Below are 23,442 nucleotides of genomic sequence, written 5' to 3'. Positions count from 1 at the left end.
TAGTCTTTGCTCTTGTACTCAGAAGCTACTGAGGTAGCAAGACAGATGGATGCCCCAGCCCTCCCTACCTCATCCCCTCAGCCTGTTCCCTGCTCTGTCTTGTATATGCACAGAGATAGGCTGGCACTGAGGGTTCGGTGTGAGAGGTTCAGAGGTACGAGAGGCCAGGGAAGGATCAGCCACAGGATGCAGGCGAGCATGGAGTTACAGAAGTGGGGATGGAAAGAGAATGAACAGCTCTGCACACCAGCCTAGGAACAGGGGCCATATTCAACAAATAACTTTCTAGGGGTGAGCTGGGCAGGAAGAGGACAGCAAGGAAGGAGGGGGGAAAAAGAGAGAGGGTGGAGGAGAAAGGGAAGCCAGTGTCACTGTGCAGGACTCTGGCTTCCAATCCAAATAGTGACATTTATAAGACAACTGAAAGTCAGAACACAGACGAGTGATGTTGAGAAACTATTCCAGGGGCTGGAGAGATAGCTCAGCAGGAGGAGTGCTCTCCGTCCAAGGCTGAGGATCTGAGTTTGATCCCTGGAACTCAATAAAGGTGGAAGAAGAGAAATGACTCCACTAAGTTGTTCTGTGGCCTCAACATACTGAGTTTAGCACACGTGTCTGCATTACACATGTGTCACACACACATACATACATACACAGTAATAACAATAATAATAATAATAATATCCTTCCTAGACCCCTTATTTGAGATGAAGCAGGGTGCTCCAGAGCTGGTCATCGTGGAAACAGGATGAGTGTCCCAGCCTCCTCTCTCTACTCTACATGTGTAAGAATTCCTATAATAAAAAGCCTTTAAAGCTGGACATGGTAGCATACGCCTTGAATCCCAGCACTCTGGAGGTGAAAGCACGCAAGTCTCTTTAAGTCTAAGGCTAGCCTGGTCTACATAGTGAGTTCTGGGCCAGTCAGAGCTACACAGTGAGACTTTGTCTTAAAAAGTAAATAAATAGGGGCTGGAGAGATGGCTCAGAGGTTAAGAGCATTGACTGTTCTTCCAAAGGTCCTGAGATCAATTCCCAGCAACCACATGATGGCTCACAACCATCTGTAATGAGATCCAGTCCCCTCTTCTGGCCTGTAGGTGTACATGCAGTCAGAAAACTATATACATAATAAAGTCTTTTTTTAAAAAGTAAATAAATAGTTATATGAAATAAAATAAAGGAGATTCTCAGATTGGCCCTGGGGAGCCATGGGAAGGCTAAGAGATGATAGCAGAGCAGTGCTCTGTGAGGCTGCATGCAGCAACCTCTCTGAGGAAAACTGGGAGTGAGCAGTGTTAAGGAGATGGTGGAAACATGAACGAGCAGTAGTCATGAAGCAGACAGTCCCAGAGTGACACCATGGAGGAGGACAGGTTGAGAAATGACACAGAACAAAGAGCAGCACCGCCACCATCCCTCAGGTGCTCTGAGGTGGAGAAAGGCTTCTGAGAGGAAGCAAGAAAAGTCTCAGGAGAACGGGGGCGAGGAGGGGGTGTCCAGAAAAGGATCAGGATGGAGAGGAAGCAAGAAGAGCCTCAGGAGAATAGGGGCAGGGGGGTGTCCAGAAAAGGATCTGGATGGAGAGGAAGCAAGAAGAGCCTCAGGAGAATGAGGGCGGGCAGGGGGAGGGGCATACTCAGAAAAGGGTCAGGATGGAATGGCCTGAACTGGGACACTCTCAGAAAGCAGGCAAGTAAGGTTCACTTGAAGAGGGCAACGCGGAAATGGTGTAGATTATTTCTTAATCATTCAAGATTTATTTAAGCTGCCCTTCAAAAGGGCTTTCCTACTCATCTGTCAGCAGGTAATACAGATAAACATCAATAACCTATTATGAATTGAACATAGTGTTGGTTAATAGTCTTAAAATACAAAGGGGCAATATGATTTACCAGCCAACGCTCAATACAAACATCAGTGACCAGGGTTTTCTTTTCAAATCCTCCAGGCCCAAGTGTTTGCCTTTGTATTGTGTGCTGGATGCTGGCTCCCATACAAGTCTTTCTAATCTCCAAAGCTACCCTGGTCTATCCCAGTGTCCCAGCAGTGTGGGAAAGCCTGAACCAAAAATGGGGGATTCCAGCAACTGGGCTATGAATCAGTTAGGAACTCGAAAGCAGAGGTGGAGACGAGAGACAGGTGGGAGCCTTTTTCAGTCTGGAACTAAGACCGACAGCTTAGACTATGACAAAATAAAACAGTAAGAACACAGGCCAGCCAGATGCTCAGGGGAGAAACGCTTGCTGTGAGAGCCTGGAGTCCTCCTGCTGCACTAGTTTCCCTTCCATTTTAGTTAAGTCCAAATAAGACTTAATCCGTTAATCTATACTCAAGCCTTTTTATTTGGTTTGGTTTAGTTTTTGAGCTAAAGTCTCACTACATAGCCTATGGCTGTCGTAGCCAAGTTAGCCTTGAATTCATAGAGATCCACCCGCCTGCCACCGCCTTCTGAGTGCTGGGATCAAAGTAGTATGACTCGCTTTTAAAGATAATATGTATACTATAACTCCATGTGCCATTTGGATCCTTTTCTATGACATCTGCCCAGCCTGAGACACACTTGAGTAAGCAGGTCATAGGGTTTACACTCACATTTTAGATGTGACATTTTAAAGGGATTTGCTGTACTTTTCACTCTGCGTTTTCCAGTATTAAATGTTTCTGAAAAATGAATATGCCTATGACTTTTATTTTAAAGACTTTCTCTTAGGAAATGAGAAGCACAGCTAAGGGGAGGTGCATGCCTGAAACCCAGCTTTAGGAAGCTGACAGGAGGCTCGTGAGTGTGTGATTAACTTTGGCGACCTTGTCCCAAAAAGCAAGTGTGTGTGTGTGTGGGGGGGTCCCTGGAGAGATGTCTCAGCAGTCAAGAACACTTGCTGCTCTTGCAGAGGACTCAGGTTCAGTTCCCAACACCCAACTGATGGAGCAAACCATCTGCAACTCCAGTTCCATGGGATTCAGTACCATCTCCTGACCTCTGTGAGTACTGCACACTCATGGCGCTTGCATATAAACACACTTATACACATAAAATAAAAGTAAATTTCAAATATATATATAAACATAAATGTTTGTTTTATTATATATACATGTATATATGTTTTCTGATATATATCAGATGTATATATTACACACATATATTTATAATATATATACCAAAATACAGACTCACAGAAAGGAAGAAAACTATCATTTACTAAACATCCACTCTGTGGTGATACTATGCTCAAATCTGCCACACACTATCCATAGGACGGTAACTACTGTGTCCACACAGCTCACAAAAGGCTGAGGAAGCAGGCCCTGAGCACCTGGCCTCCGGCGTCTCTGCTGCCACTCCCTGCAGTGCTGCTCAGTGCTGGAAGCTCAAACTCCACCTAGAGTTGACACCCCCAAATCTCACAGAGTGAAAATCAGAGTCCCAGCGTGGAATCAAAACCAGGCATTTAAACAGAGTCATTTTATGGACAGAGATTTTAGACCCACAGAGGGGCTGAGACTTGACCAAGGCTATACAGGGGCTCTTCATGCAATTTCTAGAGGGCAGCAGAAAGCCACAGCCTTGTAACTACGCCATGCAAGTTCTTGCCGTTTCCTGAAAGTATCTGTATAACTGGCGCTTTCCCAAACAACTATCTCCCACAAAAGTAGAACCTGGACAGACTGGGGGAGGGGGTGCTGGAGAGACAATTGATCAGGGTCCTGTCCTGCCTAGTAACCCAAAAGAAAGCAATGGGATCTGAACTAGGGAGAGACAGGACAAGTAGAGAGATGTGACTACTGGGCAGCTCCTCCTAAAGCAACTGGGACAAGCAGAGACGGGAAAGGGGGCATGGGGCAGTGAGACGTCTCTGAAACAGGCACACAGGACGTTTCGAGGAAAGAAAGCAGCAGCTCAGAGCTGGGCGCGTGTCCCGCCAACCCAGCACCACCCAACTAAGGAGAAGGGTCAAGGTCAGTCAGGGCAACAGAGCGAGTGAGCAAGCAAAAAAGGCAGAAACAGGATGGAGGCAGATAAGGCATTCCCCTGCCCAAGAGCCAGAACTGCTCCCCTGGCAGGACCGTCCAACATCAGAAGGCAGGAGCTCTTGACCAGCGCGTCACAGCAGCACACAACCTCCCTTATGCCGGAGAGGGCAGAAAAGGCCTGCCAGCGGGAAAGGCAGACAAGCAATACTGACATTCTTCAGAAAGTTGGCATGACAGTGTACACTTGCAGGCACAGCACTTGGAGGCTGAGGCAGACGGATGTTGAGTTTCAGGCCAGCCTGAGCTCCATGGTGAGACCTTGTCTCAAATAATGACAACTCATCATCATCATCATCACCACCACCACCACCGCCATCACATGAAATGGCCTCTCGACATAGTGTCTCAGCAATTAAGATAGGAGCTCGTGCCAAGAAGACTGAAATGAGTAACTTTGCCGTCCTCAACAGCACCTCATGGCAGGGAGGGAGGAGAGCCTGGCCCAGGCTGAGCATACGCATGACCTGGGAGCACAGACACTGCAGTCAGGGGGGAACTCACGTCCATCCTGGAAACGAGCAGCAACTGCTGTTTGATGCGCAGGAAAACCGAGTCGAAAGCCAGCTGGTGGGCCTGCTGGTTCAGCCGGGTCAGGGCTGTGCGGGATGCAGACAGCAGGTTGTGATTACTGGACCCCTTCTCCTGAGAGGAAAAGGCAAAGACAGTTAAGCCCCCAAATGAGGTCGTCAGCTGGTCAGAAGTGCTGGTCAGAAGAGTAACTGAGTGCAGCATAGTGAACAGTTACTAAAACAGTGGTCCCCAAACCTGACCATGTCCCCCTTCCCGCAAAAAAAGCTCCAAAATACCAAACCCATGAGGACTGACTTCCCAGGTGACTCTGATGTATTTGTCCCAACATGAGTTTATGTTTTTACAGTTTAGTAAAACCTAACTTGTAACCATCCCTTGGGGACTAAGGACGAGCAGGAAATGTCATGGCCTCACATATAAGGAAGAGTGATGGGTAAAACTCTGACTTCCAGAGAGGTCAGGTCAGTTACCCTTGGCTGAAAGCCAGAGCATGAACAACCTGTGTGAGTCTGGGAATCCATACAGCCTGAGAAAATACAGGAATGGAAAATGTAACCTTAGTTCTTGTGATTATAAATGGACCGATTACAACAGACATAAATCAGATTAGCAATAAAGATAAACAGAGTTGGTTTAACTTAATCTCAGAAGCATGGATGAATGAGCTTATAGAACTGCTTTAAGAAGTGTGTTTGTCAAGCTCAGAAGCAGCCAGTGGTGGGCCAAGGTGGAGAGATGGGGAGACTTTGGGGAAACAACAGCAGGGCCTCAATGCACAATTCACCCCGAGCACTGCACCCGTCAGGAGAGTCGCAGACTGCATCTGGTGGCATAAGACTGTATCTCTCCAGGAGGAGTGTTCTGACTGCATGCCCAAGGTCCTCTTACAACCCTGTGGGGTATGCCTAGAGCTAGGTGACTCACTCCATTTGCTGGGAAGCCCTTTTGTCACTGGATCCAAGGGGCCTAAAGCTCAAAGCCAAGGTCAACTTCCTGCAGACAGACTAAGGCTTCAAAAACTATCCAGAACCACCCCCAAAATGCTCCTCTTTCCATGTCTACTCTAACTGCAGACAGTATACATCTGAGCCTCTGGCTGCCGCTCAGGACAGGGGACTGTTGCTACCAGTGGGACCAAGGGCTTCCACTGCCACAGTCTCATAGACAAGTTCATCTCTGAACTGAGCAACAGTAAGCTTCCTGGACGATCCTCAAGCCCGGCTTTCATCCATAAAAAGAACCGTCCACCCAACTCCTACAGCTGTATCTCAGCAAGTTCCACTCCAGTGGCCGTTACTAGCTCCTTAAAACCTCACACACAAGAGACAGAGGTGAAGGGAGGGCCTGCAAATGGAGCCAGAAAATCTGGCACCAGGGGACAGTGAGTGACAAGGAGAGGTTTCATTTGTGAGAATGCTGCTGCTCTGATCTCATACCTTGAGGGTATAAAGTATTTCCATTAAACTGGCATATTCAGCAGGGTTATCTCTCTGGAGGTAATTATATTCCTGCCATGGGTTCTTGGCAGGGCTCTTCTTGTCTGTCAAGATGCTGTCTTGAAAACCCGCCAGGCTCCGAGGGCTGTAGGAGTCAGACAGATACTTCCCTGCTGTGGACAGGATCCTGAAAGGAAAGTGGTAAGCATTGTACCCTGAGTCGGATGTACCGAGCTTCCGTCAGAGCACTCCAATGGCTCTTCCTAAATGTCGAACACCCTCATGAAGTAGATAGTATTAAGGTCTGCTTTATAAGGAAATGAAGACACCCTTCTTCATTTAAGAATGAGCTTGGCTTAGTAAGTTGAGCATCCAAACTGCCTAGGCTCCCCCAAAGCCAGTATGTGCAGTAGGATCAAAAACCCATTGCCATTGTTCTTGAGTTCTCAGTAGTCCTCATTGTCTGCTATGTAAGTCTGGTTTTATCCCATGCTTTTTCAGACCCAGGCTAGCTGGTCTTGGTGAATTCCCGATAGAACAATCCCCATTCTCTCACTGTGTGGGTGTACCCCTCGCGGTCCTGCGTTCCTTGCTCGTGCTCCCCCTCCTTCTGCTCCTGATTTGGACCTTGAGATTAACTTACTAAACCTGGATGGAGGTGGGCGGTCCTTGGACTTCCCACTTGTCAGGGAACCCTGATTGCTCTTCAAGCTGATGAGGGAGAGGGACTTGATCGGGGAAGGGGGAGGGAAATGGGAGGCGGTGGCGGGGAGGAGGCAGAAATCCTTAATAAATAAATAAAATTTAAAAAAAAAAAAAGAATGAGCTTGGCCTCAGGTGCAGAAAAGAAGCCAGGGTTAACACTAAAAATCAACTTTAATCCAATTTAACACTCAGGCAACCTCAAGATCCCATCTTGTTGCTATGACAGAGAGCCTGCTCACGGGCAGCACTTAGCTCGCTGCCATCTGGGACACTGTTCACTTCCTCACTCCATGGGCATCATGGAGTGGAAGAGCCAAATGCCTGCGGGAGCCACGGGCTAACTGCATACCTTCCCCATACACCGGACTACAATGTTGGTATTCATTGGCACACCACAAAGTTTAGTTATGTGGCTTGGATGCTCCTGGGAGATCTATAGAGAGAAGCTGGCATTTTCCAGAGTCTTCAAGAAAGATGCCTCAGGGAGCGTCTCTGTGATAATCCACCTGCGGTACTTCTATGGAGTTGAGTCTTTACGAACAAGGACTGGCGCTGGAAACACTCTTCCCCCTCCGCCCATGCTTGCCTTTCGGCCTCCATAGTTGAATGTGCACAGAATTGTGGGAAAAGAAAAGGTACTGTGACAACCCAAAATGCAGCTAACTTCCTGACCCTGCCCCCCCTTTCAAATATTTCTTATGAAAGCAATTGTTTTGGACATGCCAAGTTTTAGACTACACTTATTTATTAAAAAACAGGCCAGGTGGTGGTGGCGCATGCCTTTAATCCCAGCACTCGGGAGGCAGAGGCAGGCGGATCTCTGTGAGTTCGAGACCAGCCTGGTCTACAGAGCTAGTTCCAGGACAGGCTCCAAAACCACAGAGAAACCCTGTCTCGAAAAATCAAAAAAAAAAAAAAAAAAAAAAAAAAAAAAAAAAAAAAAAAAAAAAAAAAAACAACAACAACAAAAAAAAAAAAACCAAAAAAAAACAGGCCCTTGAGCTGGGCAGGGTAGCATATACCTGAAATTCCAGTCAGTAGTCAGGAGGTTGAGGCAGGAGAATTACAAGTTTGAAGCAAGCCTATACCCTATCTCAAGAAAATAAAACAAAAGCTGGCATGGCGACATATGCCTTTAATCCCAGCAACTAGAAGCAGACATTGGTGGGTCTCTGTGAGTTCCAGGTCAGCCAGGGATATACAGTGAGACCCTGTCTTAAAAATAAAAAGGAAAGAAAAGAAATGAAGAATACGGCAGTCCCCACGCTTGCTGAACACTGCAGACAGGGGCTTCCTCGGAAACCCCTGTACACTCAAGCTGCTCCCCACCTCCTCCCTGAGGCTCAAGCTGTTGTTCCCATTTCTTAATCCCATCAGCAATTTGGTTGCCTCCTCTGTCTGTCTGGGAAACTGTGGCCTATCCCTGACCACCTCCCTTCAATGTCCCCATCAGGTCTGGATTGAAGAAGGACTCTGCTTCCCTACCCTTTCCCTTCTTCGCGCCACCTCATCCATCCCAGCTAACAGAGCAGTCCTTCCAAAGGGCAAGTCTGATTTTGTCTTTTTTCCAGAAGCAACCTCAAATCTCCAGGATAAAAGGACAACATGTAGAAGCCGATCCCTCACAGCATCACACTGTCTCTCCGCACTCACACCTGCCTTACAGACTCACTCTGCAAGACTTTCCCCCTGAGTGTGTCCCTCAGGAAGTCCCCAAGCACTGGGCCTTCACTGCTAGCAACCTCTTGCCTCTGCTGTGCACCTACCAGAGGTTTTCCTCACATCTCCTACAGAATAGTAACAACAGAATAAAGCGGCTTCATTGCCCAACCCTCGCACCCAGCACAGTGCTTGGCACATGACAGGGGTCCAACAGCTGTGTGTGAGGTATCTGCGACTACACGTGTGTAACCAGACCCTCCTCTCTTCCTTGGAATTACAGTATTATATATTTCCATCTCAGGTAGCCCATGGAAATCCAGCCTCCCTGGTTTAGCTTGCCATGCAAACCAAAGAAAACAAGGCATGCTAGAAACGTTTTCTGTAGCAAAGACTGTAGTTTAAAGTGTCCATAAGCTTAATTTCAACTTCAGAGAACTAATGGCATCTGCTCTTTGCCTCATCTCCACACAGACATCACTAGATGCTCATCACTAGTGATGATTGCTCTTTGCCTCATCTCCATAGAGACATCACTAGTTGTTCGTCACTACCGATGACTTGAGCCCAGAGAAATGAGTACTTAATTTCCCCTCACTGCAGTGGCCTCTACGGCTCAGCTAGGAATACTGAAGAGGTGAACAGTCTTAACTCTCAAGCTCAAAGACTAATGGAGGCCACCTGTACCAATGTGCCTGAAAAACACAGCAAGTGCACACCTGGAAGGAAGGTTATAATTTCACATATTTCCTCAACTCATTCCCCTTCAAGACAAGCTATTTCTCTCTTAGCCCTAGAAGCCTGTACATTTACACTGAATTCCTAAAACCCACCTGTTCATTTGAAATACCCTACAAGGACCTTAAAAATGCAGATACTCTTCCAGCCACAAGAAGTTGGGGGAAAAAAATGCAGGTACTCCTAGACTTACAATCAGACTGAGATCCAATAATCCTCACAAGTTAAAAACATCCTAAAGTCCTCAACTTCCTAGGCTCCTAGCTTACCAACACTAGAGACAGAGAGCTGTAGGGTGGCAGACACTGCCCTGCATTGTAAGAAAGGATCATGTCCCAAACAGTGCTAGTCTAGAAAAGACCAAAATTTGAAACACATTTTTCTCCTGAATGTACCAGGGTGTAGCCAAAGCATCATAAACAGAAGCATCATATGTCAGGGATGTTTGCTTCTGCATTCTAAAGGAAAATGGTAAGCACCAGGAAAGTACAGAGAAGTCACAGTAATCCCCCCGTATCTCACCCAAGTCACCCAAGAAAGAAGTGTTACCCAGTTCTGTTTTACACAACCCATAACCCTTTGCAAAGCGACCTTAAAAGTGACAGTCAATGTCACCAGTGTCAGCTCTGCCTTGTAGTGTGCCCGCTCCTGGGGAGTGGCTCTGCTGGAGTCTGGGTTCTAAGGTGAGACATATGGGAGATCAGATAAGCTTTACAGGGCGGCTGCCACACACCAATCAGTGACCCAGATGGGAACACAGATGGTGACTGTCCCCAGGCTCAGTGCTTCCAGGATGACATCACCTCTTTCAGAGGCTGTGTGGTCTCTCACTGAAGTAGAGCTAGCCTTTTAGCTTCTCTCTGGCTGCAGCCTGCAGCATAAGTTCATCCCCATAGCCACCAGTCCTCACTCACCTTCCTAACCAAGGCCGTCCTGACCCTTTGGAAGGCAAAAGAGTAAGGAAAGTTACCATGTCCTGAAGAGGAGTGATGTCTAACACATATTCAAAGCAATGCCAGTGTAAGGACAGACAAACTTACACATTCTGATGACAACAGAGTTAAAATCAACGCCTCTCTCAACTAGGTATGGTGGTGCATGACTTTAATCCCAACCCCAGAACTTGGGAGGTACAGGCAAATGGACCTCTGAGTTCAAGGTCAGTTGGTCTATACAGTGAGTTTCAGGATAGCTTGGGCTATATAGTAAGGACTTTTCTAAACACATACACACACTCATTAAATAACAGTTAAACAACAACCACCCCCCCACACCAGGCTCCTTAACTCCCACAGAATAAAGGAACAAGGAAGCTGGGAAGCTTGGCAGGGAAATGTCTGGATGGGGCAATGATGGATCACATATAAAGCCCTGGCAATATACGAGGAGAAACCGGAGGATAATATGTATTTTTCTTAGAGTAGACTCCAAAATTCTCCTTTGATTCTCACCCCTTGAAGCCTAGATTTCTACCCCAGAACTTGGACTGCAGGCTACCTGGGTTAATTTCAATACTATGGGCTTGTCTGGGGGCCTTAGTCACCACTTGTAACATGGTCTCTATGAGGAATTTTATTTCGAGCCCAATAACTGACTATAAGTAGAAGCCTAACCCACATAATTGGAAAACAATGTGTACTACTTCCTCCTCTGGACCAGTGCCTCCATATCTAAGCAGATTTATGTGACTACTGCCAACTAGGATGAGCCTTGCCCTTTTAGGTGTTCAATAAATGTTTAATGATGACAGTAATGACACCTTGTCCTCCAGCCCTGTGGCTTTCAGATTCTGTCCCTGTACTGGATCAAATACCACCCACCAAGAACCCCAGGGAATAAAGGGCAAAGAGATCAAGGATGCCCCCTCCTACCTGTTTGCAAGCTGCTGCTCGAAGTCCCCACACTGGCGCAAGAGCTCTCCACAGGTGGCTATGATCCTAAACAGAACACAAAGTACTTGAGCCCCAGTGCTACCGGGCATGCCAGCGCTTACAGGACAAACAGTCTCATTCATAAAATCTCCAGCTATTTGCTCCTTCTGATGGCACTGAGTTTCCAGAAAAGTGTAAACCCGTCACTGCCTCCCTGAAATGTTTCATCAAATATAATGAATGTCAGTGGAGAGGGCAGGGTCCTCCTGATGTACTCCATGCTACTAGCACTTCTGCTATGAATCACAATTCTACCCAACGCTGCCTCAAACAGCTTTATGGTTTCAAACTACTGGGTTTTAACTTTAAGAAAATTGGCTGGAAGTACTCAGTACTTAAAATTTGAAAGTGAATGTAAATACTTACTAGACAGCTACTATTTGCATAGAAAACTGTCTCCCTCTCACACATGGAACGCAGATGCTGATCCATCCGTCCATTTGTTTCTCAGAGATAAGACTGGGTGACTGCGTTTCAGAATCTTTTCATTTTGAAGAAATACCATGCCAGCCCTCAGATTCTGGTTGCTGGTCCTTCCATAGCAAACTCATAATGTTGGGACAAACTCAAAGATTGAAAACACCCCCAGCCTAGTTAACTTTTAACTCTCTTCAAAAATGCCTGTCTTCACAGGGTATCTGGGCATTCCATCTCGAGAAAGGTTTATGAGAAAGTGAAATATTCCACTCTCTCAGGAGCACCAGAACAGTCTCGTGGAGAATACTTCCTGCTGTGCCAAGACCCCCATGGGGGAACAGATGCAGTCAGCACCCAAAACATCCCTGTCCATAAACATAAACAGAACAGAGGCCATAAGGTGGAACCCAAGATGATCTGCAGTAGTCCTGGTTCACCCTGGCCCCCTTCAGTGGCTGTCTGAGCTCTGGCATTCACAGCATGTACCATGATGTTGCCATGTTACACACCCAAGCCAGGGCTCAGGCAAGATGCGTAACCGGATGAAGTAGGTCAGCTGAAGAGCAGCTTCCTCTGGAACACAACCTTAAAAAGCAGTTTTTCTGAACACGGTGGCAGGCAACTTCAGCCGCCAGCCCCATTGTCTCTGTGACAATGTAGACCACTCTGTGCCACAGCCTCAAATTTTGTAGGCAATTCCAGAGATCTGGATTGTATTCAATTTGTTTTACTTGTTGGCGATGAATCCAAAATTCTTTTAAATGCTATGATGGTAAGGGTGTCTGTGAGTTAGAGACTTTTCAGCTGAACACACCAGGGCCAAACCTCCCAACCCACTGCTGATCACACTCCCTAATGGCCCAAAAGTCACATGAGCTCTTCAGGGAGTAGCTATGAACAACATGAAGGGTTAGTTCAATGCCTGCTACTCAACTCCTGAAGGACTCTTTCCAAAGGCTTCTCGTACGAGGAAGTGCTGTGGTTCTTAGACCCAAAACAGGACAGACCAGCTCAGCTGTGCTCTTCAAAATACAGCTGTACACTTTAGCTTTGGGAAAAAAACAAAAACAAAAACAAAACAAAACAAAAAACCATAGGCTACAGGGAAAGAGGTCTCATACCAAATGTAGAAGTTTGTCATTAAAGAAGACAAGGCATTTGTAAAGAATTTTTTAAAAATACTTCACAGGGGCTAGAGAGATGGTTCAGAGATTTAAAGGCCTTGTTCTTGCAGAGGAGAAAAGTTCAGTTTCCAGTACCCATGTGGTGGTTATCCTAACTCTGGTTCCAGTGGATTTGATGCCCCCTTCTGGCCTCCTCTGGTACTGCATGCACATAGTGCACAGACATAGATGCAGGCAAAACACTCATGCATAAATTAAAAATAAGTAAATATTTTTTAAAAAGTAAGCAAATATTTTACAAACTATAGAGGTCTTTTTTGTGTTTTGTTGTGGGCAGTTGTTTTGGTTTCTTATTTATTGGCTGTTTAAATTTAGCTATTAGTTTTTTAAAAGCCACTGAGCCAGGATCACATACACCTTTGAGGCAGTGGCACTTGGGAGGCGGTGGCAGGCCAAAGCCTGATCTACATAGTAAGATCCAGACCCACCAGGGCTACACAAAGGGACCCTATCTCAAAACAAACAAACAAAGGCAGTGAGAGAGAAAAAAGGAGCACCTCATAAATGCACATATTTCATGGCCAAGCTTGCTGGCTCCACTTGGCACACACACCGCAGCATCCACGTTACCTGACAGAGTTCTGAAAAGCGGTCCAATCCTCCTGGAAAAGGGAGTTGGGAGGAATATCATCCAGTCTGCACTTTTTCCGAATCGACTGGAGAGCATTGGTGAAATGAGACACATACCTAGGAAGGAGGAGGAAACGACAGCTCTAAGGACTGCTCAAGTCCCACAGCTGTGCACAAACTGTCAGCCCTGCAAATGTCCTTCAAGGCTTCTCTCACAGAGTAACAACACTTAGGAACCTCTGACTACAGAAACATCTCCAGGCCATTTAATAAAAGACCGGGCGGCCTTAAGGGATGCTCTGGGTGAGGAGGGAGGGGACGGCCACCAAATGGAATCCAAGGGCCAACAAGGTGAGATGCTGCTGCTCCATAATGGCCGTCCGAGCACATGCACTGCTCTGGGACAGGTCCTAGAAATGTCGCACAACAGAGCCACTGGAATGCAGTTGCTGATATTCTGGGTACTTCTGCAACCTTGACCAGTCAAGGGCTGGAAGACTAAAGCCCAGTGGCAGGAAAGAGGAGCAAAGTTAGACCCAAGGTGGAGACCCTCACGGGCTGCTCTGATGGCACTCAGCACACCTCGGCTTTAGGCAGGTGTCTTGGTACCTTCGGACCTCAGTTCTCTCATCTCTAAAACAGATTTAAGGGTGTCTTCTGTGTTATCTTATGAATAAATGAAACAGCATACAATCTCTGAAAGCTAGAATGGAAGGTCTTTGGTAAGGCATTCTTTTAAGGATGTAATATCCTCCATGTGCCCTCGGGAGGGGGAGAAGGATGGGGGGAGTTGTGTCCTTATAACATCTGTGAATCACAAGAAGCCTAACCTCCCTTGACAGAGCAGAACGTCAGAACATCATGCCTGGGCCTGAGAGGGAAGTTCTGTAGTGAAGGGAAAGGCCATTCCCTTTAAGTGGAGGAACTGACCTCGGACACTCCACAACCTGCAGACACCGCACAGCCACTCTGTTCCCTTTACAAAGACCTTTTAGGTAGAGGCCTCAAGAGCAAATGGGCAGGATAACGGCTTCAGTTGTGAGAATTAAGCAACTGTCAGCAGCCAGCAACGATGGCAAATGCCCCAAGGACAGGAAGCTCCTGGGCCGCTGAGCAGACAGGGGTTTCACTGTCCCTCAGTCCAGCATGCAGAACACAGTGCAGCTTTGATCCCATTACTTATATAATATATTATACTCCGGTTCGGGTGTCCACCACCAGAGAGCTACTTACTGGTAGGGATATCAGTCATAAGCTTTTTCTTAATATCCACTGGCCAGGACCAGGCTGAGCCCAGGCTGATGGATTTCTAGCACCCCATGCCCGCAACAACTGTGAAGTCACCTTTCTATAGCCATGTTATGGGCTAACTTAGTGTGCAGGGCCAGAGTGCACGTCAGGCCATTTGTTCTGCCCCATCTGCCCCACCCTGCCCCAAGACCTTCTCCCCCCTGACAACAAGAGTTCACTCACTTGAACCCTGACATAATTAGCTTCAACCCAGAGGCGTGGTGGTTTTATTCCCAACACTTGGGAGGCAGAGGTAGGCAGATCTCTGTAAATTCAAGGCTAGCCTGATCTACAGAGCTAATTCCAAGACAGCTAGGGCTCTTACACAGAGAAACCCTGTCTCAAAAAACAAAACAAAACAAGCAAACAAAAAAATTAGCTTCAACTCCATTTATAAACTCAGTGATATTGGTAATATTCAAATTCTAGAGACAGTGACCTCACTGCCCCATATACTTTGGTATATGGTAAATTTTAACACAAACATTAATTATTTTTCAATCATAAAAACAACAAACAAAAGAAACATCAAGCTGGTAAGTGCTCAGAGGAGTAAGAGCTAGAGAAAGAACATGCCTGAAAAGCTCGGGACCTCATTCTCATAGCAGAGGTGATGGAGAAGATTTTAAAAGCTCGGGACCTCATTCTCATAGCAGAGGTGATGGAGAAGATTTTAAAAGTTGATAAAGTCTTACTTATTTGCAAAGAAGAATCAGAAAACCAAAAGCAAAGCATCCCAACATGCTACCTTTGTGGAAAGGACTGAAAGCTGATAGAAGGGGAGCATATTTTACATTTTGTGTGTTTATATTGGGGGGACTATGTCTAGAAACATTATTTCTACTACCATAGAGAACAGTTTTTAGATCTCAAAAGAAAAGCTCTCCACTCATAAAACCCTGATGATGGCAGGACAAGAAGAGGTTTTAAAAAATGAGGCAGGAGCCAGGATGAGGTGGCACACATCTTTAATCCCAGCACTTGGGAGGCAGAAGCAAGTGATCTTAGTGAGTTCAAGGCCAGTCTGGTCTACAAAGTGAGTCTAGGACAGTTAAGGCTATTATACAGAGAAACCCTGTCTTGAAAAAACCAAAAATAATAAATCGAAAGAAAAAAATCCAAGCAAACAAAACAACAACAACAAAAAGAGGCAGGGTGCGAGTCACCTGGAAACTTGGCTCAGTGATTAAGAACATTGAATGATCTTGCAGAAACCTGGGTTCAGTTCCCAGCACCCACATGGCAGTTCACAATAATCTGTAACTCCAGTTCCAGGGGATCAATGCTGCCTTCAGACCTCCATGGATACCAGACAAGCACATGGTACACAAACAGGCATGCAGGCAAAACATCCATGCATACAAAACAAATCTAAAAGAAAAAATAGTAATAAGGAAACACTACACTCACTACTAATGCTTCTCTCTTTCCAGAAACACACATGGGTTCATCTGGACAAACCTCTAACCCATAAGGTCTCAACAGGGCTGCCTGGGGTGGGGCTGATGGCCACAGCCAAGAACACTGGGCTCACAGGGGCGAGCCTGGTATTTCTGGAATGACAAGAGCTCCCTAACATCCTAAGCAAAGTAGCATTCAGCTCAGTAAAGGAGTCTGGAAATGCAGGTTACCAGAGGGAGGTCCTTGGAGAGTGTAACAATGTGCGTGCAGCTCAAGCTCACAGCTGGCAGGCTTATGACTGTGTTTCTCCCCACAGCCCAAGGTAATGTGCATAGCCCCCGGCCAGCACCATGAAAGCTACCCAGCAGGCTGAAGTTTTTCCAGCTAGAGCCAGCTTGGTTTCCCCATGTCCTGAGACTCAAATTTATGTAGTGTTTTCAGAAGTAGGATTTTACTGTAAGTTCTGAAGGGTGACCAAAAGTCATGGCAATAATTCACATTGTTTGAAGGAGGCTATGGAACTCCACTGGCAACTAAAAAAGACACAATCCATACCTAACACTATTGTTTTGTTTTAATTTGCTAGTGTATGGTAACTAGGGCAAGATATGTCCACTAGTGTAATAGCTTCGTAAACATTATGGGAACAATCAAGCACTTTCTAAGTGGATTTAAGACCTGATCCACAGAATGAAACTCATGCACTGCCTTGTACAGTTTGTAAGAGCAAAAACCTGTGGTTGGCTATGCCGCAGGTTGTAGAGAAAACTTAATACTATCACTCAACTAGATGGGCAGAGTAATAAACTGTCCTCTAAACTGTCGTCTCTACACCCACGGGTCAGTGCATAGACGGATATCAGTACAGAGACTCACAGTCAATCAACGTGCACAGAGCACAAGACTCGAGTTCTCAGCTCTAAAGGAAACAGCTATGTCACTCCAACCCCAGAGCCAGGAGTCATCAGAGAGAGGTGGAAAGACTGTAAGAGCCAGAGGTGCTGGATGTCTGCAAAGAAACAGCATGTGCTGGACATGACAGCCCCACTGCCCACGAACTCACAGAAGCTGTGACTGTGTGTATGACATCTACACAAGACCACGCCTGCCAAAATCCAAGCACAAGTGGAAGAAGAGTCATGGAGTTCTACCCCTAGCCGAGGAGCTGTTGGCAACTGATGGCTGCTGGGGAAAGAGAGTCTTAGAGTCAGTTTTCTTCAAAGAGGCAGTCCCCATGTGCCTGACACACATGCACATACTGGCAGTACTAAGTAGACCCTGGGTGTAGAAAAGAAAGAGCACATGAGGTTGGGAAGGAAAGTGGGAGGGGAGAGAAGGAAGAAACTGGAGAGAATAGAAATGGGGGCAGATTTGACCAAAAAACATTACATAAATACTGGAGGATGTCCACTCCCAAGGACCCTCAGGCCTCAGTTACGTAGTCAGAAGACCCAGCCTCCTTTCTTTTCTTTTCCTTTCCTTTCTTTCTTTCTTTCTTTCTTTCTTTCTTTCTTTCTTTCTTTCTTTCTTTCTTTCTTTTTTCTTTCTTTCTTCCTTCCTTCCTTTCTTTTTTTTTTTTAAAGATTTTATTTATTGCTGGGCGGTGGTGGTGCACGCCTTTAATCCCAACACTCGGGAGGCAGAGACAGGTAGATCTTTGTGAGTTTGAGGCCAACCTGGTCTACAAGAGCAGGTTGTGAGCAGTCAGTGCTCTTAACCACTGAGCCATTTCTCCAGTTCTCTTTTCCTTTCTTTCAGTTACAAGTTTCAGGTTTTACTTTTTGGGTACTAGGTGGTTCCCAGTGTCCTTGTGTATGCAAACACTCTGCCTCTGATGACCCCAACCCCTTAACAGTCACCCCCATCTCCTCCACATTTTCCCAGGCAGGCAGGGACCTTTTTTCCCTGGTTTTTCCCTGGTTCTGGTTTTCTCTACAAACTTCCCTGTTCTGGGCATTTCAAATGGATGATGTTCTGTAAGTATCTTATTTCACCTCTAGGCTATTTATAACACATTTTTATTTTACTTTAAAATTTTTATTATCTGTGTGTGTGTGTGTGTGTGTGTGTGTGCACTCATGCACACATGTGTGTTTGGTTTGGTTTTTCTGAGACAGGGTCTCTCTACATAGCCTTGGTTGGCCTTGAACTATATAGATCCCACTGGCTTCAAACTCACAGGTATCTGCCTGCCTCTGCCTCTGTGCTGGGATTAAAGGTGTGTGACACCACGCCCGGCTCACTTGACATTTTAAATTATGTATTTAGTCTTAGGCCACTGGATAAACATCTTGATAATTTCCAGTGCTCCACCTAAGCAAATGATGTTCCTCTGAGCACCCTCAGAACATCCTCTTGGGCTCAGGGACAGGTGTGTTCGCAGCGGGAACACAGAATACACTCTCAATTGGAACAGACACAACTCTCCAAGATGACCAGCCCTGCCCCCGGCTTCCTCAGCTTACTTGGCAAAGAGGGATTTCAGAGCTGTCAGCAATCCACAGGTCCCCAGGCCATTGGTGAACTTAGCACATCTGTCAACAGCTGCAGATGCCAGGCCAAAGAGCTTGTGCACAGAGTGGCTCAGCTCCTGAACGCAGTCAATCACTTCCCCGTGCTCCTGGGCAGTAGACAGAGATAAACAAAAGCCTCATCAGACTTAAGAATGCTGATGTACATACCACTAACACAGAACCCACCAGCATTTACATGGATGGCTGGCAAGCCCACTCACCTGTGGCTAAATCACCTAAGAAACCAAAACACCATCCCTAACTGTAATGGTTCAAAAACCCGAGCTGTGCACACACAAACACATATGAAAACATGGATGGCCAGTAGTTTTATGTGACTGTTGACAGCAAAAAAATTAACTCCTGGCAGAAAAATACAACCAAAATTTAGCTATCTTGTCCTCACATTCTTCATTTCTTTCCTCTTTTACTGTGATTATTAAAATGGCTCTTCACCTTCCATCCCTCTAGCTAGGATGAATTTCCCTGGTCAGACACTCGAAGGAGTACGACCGGGGAAGCGCCTCCCGCAGGACCAGAACAGAACTGAGGCGGCTTCAGTCAAGGCTTCTCGAGCAGCTCACCTCACGCTGGGTGTCTCAAAGGACCCAAGAACAGATACCGTCTGACACAGAGATGGCCCTGACCCCTTGAGAGCGTACCTGCTCTGAAACCCTTGAGACAAAAGGCAAAAGACCAACTCAAGACAGAATCCCTAAGTTGAAGAAACAGAGAGTTAGGATTTAAGTCTCTCTGTTTTACTTTGCTTTACCTTTTAACTGGTGGTCTGAAATGACAATAGAAGCACATTGGTAGCTTTATTTTATATTTGGACTGCAAGAGTACTTGAGGCATTTAAAGGCAACCAATTTGCCTTCTTCCTCTTCCTTTCCTCCTCTCTTCCCCTTTATACACACTTGATCCCATCCCACCCCTCTGCCACACAGAGCCAAGCGCCTAGCACACAGAATGCTTGATAAACTGTAGCATTTTCAGACATTACCAGAGGCACAGCACTGATCTGTATAAGAAGGTTGTTCTCCTCCATGTCGCCGTACTTTAGCTGGTAGGGTTTATATGGACCATACACAGCATCCACCAGCTCCACAACTTTCACCAGGTTGTGGTCCTCTGTAGGGAACAAGAAATTAGAATAATAGGCAAATAATCTGAAACTGGTTGCTGGAAAAACAACAGGAAAAAGGTACTCTCCTGGAACATTCCCTGATCTGTATACACTGCATTAATCTGCTTTCTAAGTCATGAAAGCGCCTGTGGTCCCCAAAGCAAAGATCTGGGCTTCATGTGTTGTTTGCTTCAAGTAGTATTGCATACACCATGCCCCTAAAGAGTTGAGAGCCATCACAGTGAAGACCTGGGAGCGGTGATGCCCGTCCACAATGTCAGGGAGAGGTGACAGGAGGTATTCCAGGTCATCCTCAGCTACACAATGAGCTTGAGGTCGGCCTAGGCAACATGAGACTTCTCTCAAAAAGCCAAACCAGGGGCTAGAAAGATAGTTCAGCAGTTAAGAGCATATTCTGCTCTTAAGGACTTGCGTTTGGTCCCCAGCATCCAAATGAGGCTGCTCACAGTCACCTTTAATGCCAGCTCCAAAGCCTCTGGTCATCTATACTCATGTGCATATAATCATATACATACACATAATTTAAAATAATAAAAATAAATCTTAAAAACAAACAAACAGCACTTATTGGAGGCAGTGAGATGAATCACAGCAGGGAAAGAAACCTGAGTTTGGTTCCTGGGACTCACATGGTAGGGAGAATCGACTTCTACACTTGCTCTCTGACCTCCATATGTGTGCCATGGCACGTCCATGCTCACACGCATACATACTAAATAAACAGTGAGAAATAAAACCACATTTGACAGGGTCAAGAACTGGCTAGGAAGAAGCGGCCCTGTAGGCGATCTTCTCCCCTACCCCACCATCTGCAGTGATCCGGAGAAGGCGCTCTGCACAGGGCTGGGAAAACTGCATCTCCACATGTAAAAATATCAGATTAGACACGTATCTATTGCACTGCACAAAATTTAGATCCAAGAGAATCAAATGCTAAAACATCTAGAAGAAAACACATCCAGTTTAGGCAAGGGCTTTCTGAGTAGATCACATTCACCTACGGATTCATGAGGGAAACAGTCGGCAAGTAAACTCACAAAACCAAAAGCTCCTTCCTGAACAGCTAAGGGATTGTTAACCAGCCAAGTGAAGAAGAAACCCACAGCATGGGAGAGAATTTCTGTCAGCTATGCATCTGACAGAAGATTAATATCCAGAATACATAAAAATTCAAAAAACGAAGAGTCAAGAAAACAAATGACCCAATTAACAAATAGGCTAGGGATCTAAAAGGAGAGTTCTCAATAGAGGAAATAAAAATGACTAATAATTATCTCAAAAATATTTAGCATTCTTAGAAGATAGGGGAAAGTAAATTAAAATACTTGAGATTGCATCTCACCCCAGTCAGAATGTAGAATGGCTAACATCAACAAGACAACTGACAAGAAGAAATCCTGGTGAGGTTGTAGAAATGGAGGACCCTCATTCACTATGGGAAGTCAAACTGATGCAACCACTCTGGATATCAGTGTGGAGAATCCTCAAAAACTAACACTAAATCTATGCTATGACTGAGATACACACACTCCTTGGCATCTGCCAGAGGACTCGACACTCTCTGCTCTACAGACTTTTGGTCAGCCATGTTCATTGTTCCAACATAGTCACAACAGCCAAAAAATGGAAACAACCCAAATGTCCTTCAGCTGATGAATGGATAATAAAAATGTGGCAAAGTAAAGCAGTGGTGGTGCACACCTTTAGTCTCAGCATTCAGGAGGCAGAGACAGGCAGATCTCTGATGCTGAGGCCAGCCTGGTCTACAGAGGGAGTTCCGGGACAGCCAGGGCTACACAGAGAAACCCTGTCTCAAAAAACCCAAAATAAATAAATAAATATTTTTTAGGGTGTGGTGCAATACTATGCAGCTGTGAAGAAAAATGAAATCATGAAATATTCAGATGGATGGGTGGACATAAAATATTATATCGAGTGAGGTAACCCAGAAAGACAAACACTGCATGTAAGAAAGAGGGATCAGGAAGGATAAAGGAAACAAGAGAAGGAGAGAAGACGGGAGGAAAGGCAAGCAGGCTGCTGTTGCTGCTTTGTTTGTTTCTTTAAGCAGGGTCGCATATACTTCCATGCTGGCCTCAAACATGCTTTGTAGCTGAAGACGACATCGAAGTCCTGACCCTCTTGCCTCTACCTCCAAAGTCATGGATGACAGGTGCACACCAACACGCCCAGTTTATGTGGTGCTGGGGTTCAAACTCAAGGCTTCACGCATGCTAAGAAAGCACTCTGTCACCTGCACTCCCATCCTCGGCCCCATTCCCATCACGTCTTTACAGCAGAATGCCAGCCAGGAAATGTAGGAAGAAAGACAGAATTAGGAAATCATTTCTTTCTTTGGTGGGGGGAGGAGGTTGGTTTTTCAAGACAGGGTTTCTCTGTGTAACAGCCCCAGCTGTACTAGAACTAGCTCTGTAGACCAGGCTGGCCTCGAATTCACTAAGATCCACCTGCCTCTGCCTCCTGAGTGCTAGAATTAAAGGCAGGTGCACCATTGCCCAGTTTGGAAATCATTTCTTTGTAATCAGCAATATAAGAGTTTATTCAGATAGGCTGTATCAATGGATGTTAAGGTTACTGAATAAATATATATAGCTTATTGAAGAGGAAAAGACAGCATTCTAGGGCATGAGAAATTCTACAAGAAAGCTATTTTCTTCAAAGATGTCACTGTCACAAAAAGAAGAAGGTAAAATGACTGTTAGATTAAGAAGTAAAGAGAGGTCACCAAAGGTAATGTACATACACTAAACTGGCTCTCAGAGGGAGACAGAGGAGGAAGCAGTCAGAAAGATCTCTCCAGAGCTGGCAAAATCTGAATACAAGTGATAAACTACATATTAAATGCTTGGATATAATAATGACAACAATCTATTATATACACATCATAAAAGCTGGGCATGGTGGTGCATTTTGTAATCCCAGTAACTAAGGAGATCAGGAGCTCATGGTCAGCTTCAGCTACCTAATGAATTAAAAGCCAGCCTGGACTAAATGAGATCATTTCTCAAAAATCCAAAAACAATATAAATTTAGTATATATACATATACACACTTACACACAAAAATGCTATTCCTAGATGGCAAGCTGAGGATGACTATTTTCTTTTATTGTCAAGATTTTGTGCAATAAATATATATAGCTTATTGAAGTAAACTTAAGAGCTGGAGAGGTGGCTCAGTGGTGATTATCACCACCACTCTTACAAAGGACCTAGGTTCGGTTCCCAACACCCACACGATGGCTCACAACCATCTATAATTCTAGTTCTCAGGGCCCCAACACCATCTTCTGTCCACTATAGGCACCAGACACATATATGATGCATGTGTGTGTGTCATATTCAGTCAAAATACCCGTACATAACAAAAAATAAAAATAAGAAAAAAAAATGAACCTAACTTGTTTTTCAAATTGCTTTCCATTTGAAAGCCTTTCATATATTTTACATTGTATCATGTATATGTATTAACTATTAAATAACAAAAAGTTAAAAATATGTCTGTAACATAACAGATAAATAATGAGAGAAAGTCCACTATATAAAAATCTTTTAAGAATATAGACTAAGCCGAGTGCCACACCTTTAATCCCAGCACTTGGGAGGCAGAGGCAGGCCTCTGTGAGTTCAAGTGATCTCTGTGAGTTCAAGGCCAGCCTGGTCTACAAGAGCTAGTTCCAGGACAGGCACCAAGCTCCAGAAAAATCTTTTCTTGAAAGACAAACAAACAAACAAACAAAACAAAAAGCAAACAAACAAAAAAGAACATGGGTTAAATTTTTAAGAGTGGTATTAGGGGAAATTTTCATTTGTATTACAGATTATTTGTCAGGAAATTTTTTTTAATTTTTTTTTTTTTTTTTTTT

General features: G+C 45.3%; 1 protein-coding gene across 1 annotated transcript in view; it reads right to left on the bottom strand.

The window, feature by feature from the left end:
* Cog7 (component of oligomeric golgi complex 7) overlaps positions 1-23,442 on the bottom strand; it is a 66,590-nt gene that overhangs the window by 12,427 nt on the left and 30,721 nt on the right. Inside the window, exons 8-13 of the mRNA XM_005351135.3 lie at positions 19,413-19,540; positions 18,362-18,516; positions 13,206-13,322; positions 10,975-11,040; positions 6,002-6,188; positions 4,536-4,676 (exon numbers count right to left, since the gene is read on the bottom strand). Of these exons, the coding sequence (XP_005351192.1) occupies positions 4,536-4,676; positions 6,002-6,188; positions 10,975-11,040; positions 13,206-13,322; positions 18,362-18,516; positions 19,413-19,540 (794 nt within the window). The remainder of the gene's footprint in view (positions 1-4,535; positions 4,677-6,001; positions 6,189-10,974; positions 11,041-13,205; positions 13,323-18,361; positions 18,517-19,412; positions 19,541-23,442) is intronic.

The sequence above is a fragment of the Microtus ochrogaster genome, chromosome 8 (assembly GCF_000317375.1).
Source record: "Microtus ochrogaster isolate Prairie Vole_2 chromosome 8, MicOch1.0, whole genome shotgun sequence".
Lineage (NCBI taxonomy): Eukaryota > Metazoa > Chordata > Mammalia > Rodentia > Cricetidae > Microtus > Microtus ochrogaster.
Note: the sequence above shows the minus strand (reverse complement) of the source record. Positions and strands in the feature narration are given on the sequence as shown.